Source organism: Triticum dicoccoides, chromosome 3A (assembly GCF_002162155.2).
Source record: "Triticum dicoccoides isolate Atlit2015 ecotype Zavitan chromosome 3A, WEW_v2.0, whole genome shotgun sequence".
In the NCBI taxonomy this organism is placed as follows: domain Eukaryota; kingdom Viridiplantae; phylum Streptophyta; class Magnoliopsida; order Poales; family Poaceae; genus Triticum; species Triticum dicoccoides.
In genome coordinates, this window is record NC_041384.1 from 454846187 (window position 1) to 454856050 (window position 9864).

The following is a 9864-nucleotide window of genomic DNA, read 5'->3' on the forward strand; positions in this document are numbered from 1 at the left end:
TTGTGTGCATCTACCAGTTCTTGTCTACCAGTCAAAACTGCACAACATGCCCCACAGGCGTCATTCCTCTCCCATCCACGTAACCCCTCCCACTTTCAATTCAGGTCCCACGCGTTACCTAAAAGCGCCAAATGTTAGATCGTTCCCTGGACCCTCCCCACAAGCACCGCAAGCGACTAGAAAGCCTGGACCCGCCGCCAGAAGCCGACGCCCCTCTCCACGGTCCATATGAGCCGCGCGTACCACGCCCGTCCGCGAGCCCCGAGACTCCGAGCCGCTCATCGCGCTCGCCACGCGCCTGCCGCCGGCTCATCGCCGCCGTCCACGTCCAGGCCCGCGAGATCCACGTCCGGATACGGCTCCCGCCCTCGCTGTCACGTATCGGGGCCATCTACGGGAAATCGGACGGCCCTGGAGCGCTGTCTAACCTTTTCCCTCCCGTGGCCGCGGGTATTAGAGGCGCCTCGCCGTCCCACGCCCACAGTTCTTTTTGTTCTCTCCGGCGAAGGAAATGAGCAGCGAGACGAGCAAGCGAGATCATGCACGGGAGCTCCTCGCCGCCGACAGGAAGCTGATGACCGTGGCCCGTTCGGCGCGACGGCGCCGGCTGGAGCTCCGGCGGCTGGGACGTACGGCGTCCGCGGCCGCGGAGGACGAGGGTGCGAAGCGGGTGCGACCGGCGCCGGACAGCTCCTCGGACTCGTCTGACTCCGCGAAGGTGGTGCCGGTGGCGTCTAGGTGTTCGGCGTGCGTGTCGCACGGGGCGGTGTCCGTGATCGGGCGCCGGCGGGAGATGGAGGACGCGGTGGCCGTCGCCGCGCCGTTCCTGGCCGAGACGGCGGGGGTGGAGGGCAGCGGCGACGTGGAGTACGGGGCAGGGGACGAGGGCTTCTTCGCGGTGTACGACGGGCACGGCGGGTCGCGCGTGGCGGAGGCGTGCCGGCTGCGGATGCACCTGGTGCTCGCGGAGGAGGTGCGGCTTCGTCGTCTGCGGCCCGGGGGCGAAGGGCAGCGTCAGGCCGAGGACGACGAGGACGGTGCGCGGTGGAAGGAGGCCATGACGGCCTGCTTCGCCCGGGTGGACGGCGAGGTCGGCGTCGACGACGGGACCGACACCGGCGAGCAGACGGTGGGCTCCACCGCCGTCGTGGCCGTCGTGGGCCCGCGCCGCATCGTCGTCGCGAACTGCGGCGACTCCCGCGCCGTGCTCTCTCGCGGCGGCGTCCCCGTGCCGCTCTCCTCCGACCACAAGGTACACGACACGACGCTGCCACGCATCCGTCCGTTCAAATTAACAGGGTCAGATAAATCGCCGGTTCACGCCATCTTTTCCGCGAGATCTGTTTCCGTTCCGGCCCCCGGGCTACAGGTGTCGCCTCCGCCGCTCCAGCCCCTGCTTTTGCGCGCGGGCGTGTCGAAACGGGGACGTTTCGTGTGTTCCATGGGCGATGATGGGTTGGTGTCCATATTAGAAGTTTTTATTTAACACAGTACAGACGCAAACGCTCATTATTTGGGCGGTCGTGTGGGACTAGTGGACTGCGTCACCCTGTGTCATGTGCAAAACGCATGAGTTCGCCGGAACTCTCTTACCCCAGCTCCCTGGTCGGATCGTTGAGGGAAAAACTCTGGTGATATCTGGTAGGTTGTACTCCCTCTGTCCGGAAATACTTATCATCAAAATGAATAAAAGGGGGTGTATCTAGATGTGTTTTAGTTCTAGATACACCCCTTTTTATCCATTTCGATGACAAGTATTTCCGGTAGGTGCTAATCGTGCCGAAAAGGCGTCGGCACGACACGTATATGAGGTTTCTCTGTTGGGCTAAGGCACCTTCTCTGCCTGGTTGCCAAATGTGTGTCGATTGAATTTGGTTGGTGCAAAGTTGGTTTGGCGGCCATTCTTTTGATCCTCTGGCCGTACGTCTGTATGGTTTGGTTGGGAGTATACACCTCAATACATGCGTGAGAGAACACACTGTATGTGTGTTAAGTAGCTCCTGAATTGAAATTAAGTTTATGAGTTTATGATGATTTAGGTCGTTAGCTCTAGTTTAGAAAAGCACACACATAATTCGAAAATACACCCTCGGTTTCTAAATGTAAGTTTTTTAGAGATTTCAGTATGGACTACATATGGAGCAAAATATGTATTCCATATCTGAAATCTTGAAAAAGACTTATATTTAGAAACAGAGGGGGTAATAATGTGTGAGAGACAGTGGCTCGGTCTGATGGCTTCCTCTGTTAAGTGTCAAGCTATCTTCAGATGATGTCTTGCTTGTGCAGTAGGACAGCAGCTCAGACGTCGATTGGCTAAACCGGGGAGAAGGAAATTAGCTTAGACTGTATTTCCGGCAATATTTCACTCAACATGGTTGAAACAACATGCAATAGCTAACTTCTCACTTGTAACTCAAAGTTAAGGTATTTGTCAAGCCCATTTACCAGTCGCGTGCTTAGCACTATGCCACTATCATAGAGTATAATAGGCAGGACCGAGTTGGCCTCCATAGACACACTTAGGGTTCTCTGTGTCTAAACCATTGCCAGATCTCATCCATCCATCTGTTCCGATGCAGAGTGATGTTAAAGATTAATGCTTAAGCCTAATGGTCTTTCCTTTTCAAATTATTTGGAGCGATAGCAGCTTTGCAAGTGCCGTGTACATGGTTCTTGGGTTAAACATCTCAGACGGTTGTGATACAATGTGTGCCTAGCTAAACCTTACCAGAACCTCAACTAAATCAAAAATTCTCTTGCCTTCCCTTACCCTTACCCATGCTCAACTCAAATCAAATCTTACCAAAATCTAGAATGCGATGGGTATAAGATTTATGTCGGACACGATTGGTGTTGAACCACTAGAATATGTATGCCCTTGTTGCAACACATGGGCAGTTAGTAATTTAGTCCAGACAGTAATGGAGAGCGAAATGCTCACCGAAGTTGAGGTGGGTGTCTTGGCAAGCGATGTACTATGGACACTATTAAGATTGAGAAAATAATTTGCTTTAGATGCGGGTCTGTCAAGTCATATCAAGTATGCTGGTCGTTTATGAAAGTGTTGCCAGACTGCTGCTTTAAGCATTGCCATTAGTCAGCTATGTGTTTTCGTAGTCATTGTGGGGACCAACACGATGCGCCAGGGTTTTACTGTAATGATACAGGATGCAGAGATTGTGCACAATTTTGCATCTGTTCATAAATGAAACTAGTTGATTCAAGGTGCTGCTTCAAAACAATAGGAATATTTTTCCCCAAGCAGAGCTTGTGAAGCCTTATCTTGCTCAACAAAAACACAAATATGTAGCCGCGTTGATCATTTTTATTTAGATTTGTATCTAAGCGGTGGCAAGGTACTAGCACAATGCAATGCTACTCAACTGGTTAAGGTTGGTGATAGACAATTTGTCTTGTTTGGTACTCTGGCAATAATACTTGAAGAGCGGAAGTCCCTTGTCGCATGCACTTGATATGGCTTGATATATCCGCAACTAGAACATCTTGTTTTCAAAACCTCAATGCAGATAGTTGATGTGTCATTCTGCCTTTAGTTATCCGGCTGACTTTCGTCCAACGCGCTCTTTCCGCGGTAGCAACTTTATACAAAAGCATGATTTCTCATCATATCCATCATTTTGCAATGCAAGCTGGTGGTTCTGTATGTTAATCGTGTCTATTGCTTGTCCATGCAAAGACATTAGGGAATTTCTCTTTGCTGGCATAACTTCCTCTTGAACAATTTCGCTTCTTCTGCAATTCCAACTTTGTAGGACAGTAGTGTGTGGGAACGTTGATGTCTTTCTCTTGTTTTGACGGTACACAGCCAGACCGACCTGACGAAATGGAAAGAGTAGAAGCAGCTGGTGGCAAGGTCATTAACTGGAATGGATACCGTATCCTGGGAGTGCTCGCAACTTCGAGGTCAATCGGTACGATGCTGTACCGTCTTGATCTGTACATTTCTTGTCGGCAGACATATATGCACAAGTTAAATATTTGTAGCTGAGATTGACAGTGCTATAGTTGTTTTGAAAATATTAACATTGGTACGTAGTAGCTTTGGCAAGAAAACTGACAGTAGCCTAGTTACAACTTGACAAGTATTATGCATAATAGATATATACATCTCACAAATTATGCACTGTTCTGAATTCCTTATGGTTGCCATCTCAGGAGACTATTACCTGAAGCCATATGTGATAGCGGAACCAGAAGTCACCGTCATGGACCGGACGGACAAAGACGAGTTCCTCATACTGGCAAGCGACGGCCTGTGGGATGTGGTGTCCAATGATATCGCCTGCAAGATCGCGAGAAATTGCCTAAGTGGGCGTGCGGCCTCCAAGTACCCCGAGTCCGTCTCCGGGAGCACGGCGGCCGACGCCGCGGCGCTGCTGGTGGAGCTCGCCATGGCACGCGGCAGCAAGGACAACATCAGCGTCGTCGTGGTCGAGTTGCGGCGACTGAAGAGTAGGACAGCGGCGGTGATCAAAGAAAACCGCAGGTGGTAGTAGTGATAATGTAAGGGTGGCCGGCTGGATAGGATGTCAGATTATTCGAGCATGGCGAGAGAGAGAGAGAGAGAGAGAGAGAGAGAGAGAAAGAAAGAATTTGCGGCTGTTCGCTGGGATGGTTGTAGTTAAGAGGGCTCAGGGACGGTGTGGCCGTGCTGCCGTTGAGTTGAGTGTGCTATTTGTAGCCGTGCTGCCGTTGTATTGCGTTGCGTTGGTTCTTTAGTTCTTCTTCTATATATGGTGACTAACGTTCGGGGCGAAGCGGCAAGAAGCATAAGCTGCTTTCGTCAGTTCTGATTTGATCATTGGTTTTTCCATGCGGTTGGAGTCTTGGGTGATCCAATAGTTTGTGAGATGACTGCACTTGGATCTTCATGCCAAGCAGTTCATGATTGAGGGTTGAGGCGGATTGGCAGGACCAGTGTCAGTGTGTCAGCACTGTCGGTCGATTCATGACTCAATTTGCTTCTCTGGTAGTGTGGTTCGATGCAATTTGGTGGCTACAGAATCAGAGCAAGATGGAGAGGAACTGGGGAAGAAGAACCCGCAACGTTTGCCTGGGCCTTCGACGCTTGATCACACTTATCTTTTTTTATGCAACCGATCAAGAGACCCTCTATTCGACGCCTGATCAAACTGAAAAATGTTGAACATGTATAGCAAAATGTTTCTGATGTATACGGAAAATGTACAATATGTATTAAAGAAATAGACATCAAAAGGTATATATGAAAAAAATGTACAATATGTTCAGCGCGGTAGCTGACCATGTTGTCCGGCCATCTCAAACGGCCTTCATGCAAGGAAGGAATATACTTGATGGTATAGTAGTCCTGCATGAGACCGTCCATGAGATGCATCGAAAAAACATGAGTGGAGTGATATTCAGAATTGACTTTGAAAAAGCCTATGATAAGGTTAAATGGTCCTTCTCCAACAGGCCCTAATAATGAAATGTTTCTCAAATAAATGGCACCAGTGGATTCAAAATTTTATAACTGGAGGTAATGTTGCCATCAAAGTAAATGATGAGGTAGGCTATTACTTTCAGATAAAAAAGGCCTATGGCAGGATGAGTTCATGTCCCCAATGTTATTTAACATTGTTGCTGACATGTTGGCTATTTCAATTGAACACGCAAAGTAGGACGGCCAGATTGTAGTAGTAGTCCATACCTTGTGGATGGTGGCCTCTCTATTTTACAATATGGCGATGACACAATTCTTTTTATGAAACATGATCTGGACAAGGCTCGAAATTTGAAACTCAGAAAATGTCGGGTCTCAAAATAAACTTCCATAGAAGTGAATTGTTCTGCTTTGGAGAAGCCGTTGAGGCAACAGCCGATTATGCTGACCTTTTTGATTGCGCACATGGTCAATTCCCGATTAAATATCTGGAAATACTGATTCATTATCAATGCCTCACCATTAAGGAGTGCAAGCATGTAAAGGAGTGTCTAAAAAACGGTTGAGCAGTTGGAAAGGCAAACTGCTATCAGTTGGGGGACGGTTGGTTTTGATTAACTATGTCCTCACAAATATGGTTCTCTATATGTTTTCTTTCTTTCAACTTCCAAAAAAGGTCCTACAAAACTGGACTATTTTATATCTAGGTTCTTTTGGCAAGGAGATGGTGAAAAGAAAAATACAAGCTCGCCAAATGGAGCGTCGTTTGTAGTGTGAAAGACGAAGATGGCCTTGGCATTCATGATCTGCAGGTCAAGAATGAGGCCCTACTCAGTAAATGGTTATTCAAACTTCTTACTGAGGATAGTGTTTGGCAAACCATTCTGCACAACAAGTATCTAGGTCAAAAGGCGGTGTCTCAAGAATTTTGGAAACCCGGTGACTTGCACTTCTGGGCTGGCCCAATGGCGACAAAGAAACATCTTTTTCCCTTTGGGTCTTTCGCGATAAAAGACGGGTCGGAGATTCGTTTTTGAGGAGACATATGGCTAGGCAAGGCTAGTCTCCGAACAATATCCAGTCTTATACAACATTGCTCGCGATAAGAATAATACTATTGCATAGGTGCTCAGTTCATCCCTACCGAATATTTTGTTCAGGCAGGATTTGATTGCCCCCGACTTGTGTCATGGCATAATCTTTTATCCAGACTGGATTCAATTAACCTGACACAAGGTTAGGATGTGTTTCGCTGGAACCTTACTATATCCGGGTCTTTCACTGTAGACTCTATGTACTATGCACTCACACATTCTAAGATACCAGTCAGTAATAACAAAAAGATTTGGAAGTCCATGATTCCACTAAAAGTGAATTTTTTTTATGTGATATCTTCGTAGGGGAGTTATGTTAACTAAAGACAATCTCGCACGACGCAACTGACAAGGGAGTAAGAAGTGTTGTTTTTGTATTCATGACGAGACAATCAAACACCTTCTTTTCAATGCAAGTTTGCACGTTCTACGTGGTCATCATCTAAATAGCATTAAATTTGCATCCGCCCACAAATGTTGCCAATATTTTTGGTCATTAATTGGATGGTATTCCAAATAGTTCCAAAATGCTAATAAGGGAGGGAGTGTATGTTGGGTTTCGTAGTAATTTCAAAAAATTTCCTACGCACACGCAAGATCATGTGATGCATAGCAACGAGGGGAGAGTGTTGTCCACGTACCCAACGCAGACCGACTGCGGAAGCGATGACACGACGTAGAGGAAGTAGTCGTACGTCTTCACGATCCAACCGATCAAGCACCGAAACTACGGCACCTCCGAGTTCGAGCACACGTTCAGCTCGATGACGATCCCCGGACTCCGATCCAGCAAAGTGTCGGGGAAGAGTTCCGTCAGCACGACGGCGTGGTGACGATCTTGATGAACTACAGTAGCAGGGCTTCGCCTAAACTCCGCTACAGTATTATCGAGGTATATGGTGGCAGGGGGCACCGCACACGGCTAAGGAATAGATCACGTGGATCAACTTGTGTCAACTTGTGTGTCTTTGGGGTGCCTCTACCTCAGTATATAAAGGAGCCAAGGGGGAAGGGGGCGCCGGCCAAGAGAGAGAGGCGCAGGAGGAGTCCTACTCCTACCGGGAGTAGGACTCCCCCCCCCCCCAATCCTATTCCAACTAGGATTCCCAAGGGGGAAAGAGGGAGAGGGGTGGCCGGCCACCTCTCCTAGTCCTAATAGGACTAGGGGAAGGGGGGAGGCGCGCAGCCCCCTTGGGCTGCCCCTTTCTCCTTTCCACTAAGGCCCATGATGGCCCATATGGTTCCCGGGGGGTTCCGGTAACCTCCCGGTAACCCGGTAAAATCCCGATTTCACCCGGAACACTTCCGATATCCAAATATAGGCTTCCAATATATCAATCTTTACGTCTCGACCATTTCGAGACTCCTCGTCATGTCCGTGATCACATCCGGGACTCCGAACAACCTTCGGTACATCAAAATGCATAAACTCATAATATAACTGTCATCGTAACCTTAAGCGTGCGGACCCTACGGGTTCGAGAACAATGTAGACATGACCGAGACACGTCTCTGGTCAATAACCAATAGCGGGACCTGGATGCCCATATTGGCTCCTACATATTCTACGAAGATCTTTATCAGTCAGACCGCATAACAACATACGTTGTTCCCTTTGTCATCGGTATGTTACTTGCCCGAGATTCGATCGTCGGTATCCAATACCTAGTTCAATCTCGTTACCGGCAAGTCTCTTTACTCGTTCCGTAACACATCATCTCACAATTAACATATTAGTTGTAATGCTTGCAAGGCTTATGTGATGTGTATTACCGAGAGGGCCCAGAGATACCTCTCCGACAATCGGAGTGACAAATCCTAATCTCGAAATACGCCAACCCAACATCGACCATTGGAGACACCTGTAGTACTCCTTTATAATCACCCAGTTACGTTGTGACGTTTGGTAGTACCCAAAGTGTTCCTCCGGTAAACGGGAGTTGCATAATCTCATAGTCATAGGAACATGTATAAGTCATGAAGAAAGCAATAGCAACATACTAAACGATCGGGTGCTAAGCTAATGGAATGGGTCATGTCAATCAGATCATTCTACTAATGATGTGACCTCGTTAATCAAATAACAACTCATTGTTCATGGTTAGGAAACATAACCATCTTTGATTAACGAGCTAGTCAAGTAGAGGCATACTAGTGACACTTTGTTTGTCTATGTATTCACACATGTATTATGTTTCCGGTTAATACAATTCTAGCATGAATAATAAACATTTATCATGAAATAAGGAAATAAATAATAACTTTATTATTGTCTCTAGGGCATATTTCCTTCACCGGCCACCTCTCCTAGTCCTAATAGGACTAGGGGAAGGGGGGGCGCGCAGCCCATCTAGGGCAGCCCCTTCTCTTTTCCACTAAGGCCCACTATGGCCCAAATAGCTCCCGGGGGGTTCCGGTAACCCTCCCGGTATTCCGGTAAAATCCCGATTTCACCCGGAACACTTCCGATATCCAAATATAGGCTTCCAATATATCAATCTTTACGTCTCGACCATTTCGAGACTCCTCGTCATGTCCGTGATCACATCCGGGACTCCGAACAACCTTCGGTACATCAAAATGCATAAACTCATAATATAACTGTCATCGTAACCTTAAGCGTGCGGACCCTACGGGTTCGAGAACAATGTAGACATGACCGAGACACGTCTCTGGTCAATAACCAATAGCGGGACCTGGATGCCCATATTGGCTCCTACATATTCTACGAAGATCTTTATCGGTCAGACCGCATAACAACATACGTTGTTCCCTTTGTCATCGGTACGTTACTTGCCCGAGATTCGATCGTCGGTATCCAATACCTAGTTCAATCTCGTTACTGGCAAGTCTCTTTACTCGTTCCGTAATACATCATCTCACAACTATCATATTAGTTGTAATGCTTGCAAGGCTTATGTGATGTGTATTACCGAGAGGGCCCAGAGATACCTCTCCGACAATCGGAGTGACAAATCCTAATCTCGAAATACGCCAACCCAACATCGACCATTGGAGACACCTGTAGTACTCCTTTATAATCACCCAGTTACGTTGTGACGTTTGGTAGTACCCAAAGTGTTCCTCCGGTAAATGGGAGTTGCATAATCTCATAGTCATAGGAACATGTATAAGTCATGAAGAAAGCAATGGCAACATACTAAACGATCGGGTGCTAAGCTAATGGAATGGGTCATGTCAATCAGATCATTCTGCTAATGATGTGACCTCGTTAATCAAATAACAACTCATTGTTCATGGTTAGGAAACATAACCATCTTTGATTAACGAGCTAGTCAAGTAGAGGCATACTAGTGACACTCTGTTTGTCTATGTATTCAC

General features: G+C 47.6%; 1 protein-coding gene across 1 annotated transcript; it reads left to right on the plus strand.

The window, feature by feature from the left end:
• The first annotated feature begins 443 nt into the window (after window positions 1–443).
• On the plus strand, window positions 444–4822 carry LOC119268536 (probable protein phosphatase 2C 8). Its single transcript, XM_037550196.1, has 3 exons — window positions 444–1252; window positions 3830–3935; window positions 4180–4822. Exons 1-3 carry the CDS (start codon window positions 512–514, stop codon window positions 4515–4517), a joined length of 1185 nt encoding a protein of 394 aa, XP_037406093.1. The 5' UTR covers window positions 444–511; the 3' UTR covers window positions 4518–4822.
• The last annotated feature ends 5042 nt before the right edge of the window (window positions 4823–9864 follow it).

Coding starts and splice junctions, on each gene's coding strand:
- LOC119268536 (XM_037550196.1), top strand. CDS start 512: ATGAGCAGCGAGACGAGCAAGCGAGATCATGCACGGGAGCTCCTCGCC. Junction 1,253..3,829: donor CGCTCTCCTCCGACCACAAG/GTACACGACACG, acceptor GACGGTACACAG/CCAGACCGACCTGACGAAAT. Junction 3,936..4,179: donor CGCAACTTCGAGGTCAATCG/GTACGATGCTGT, acceptor TTGCCATCTCAG/GAGACTATTACCTGAAGCCA.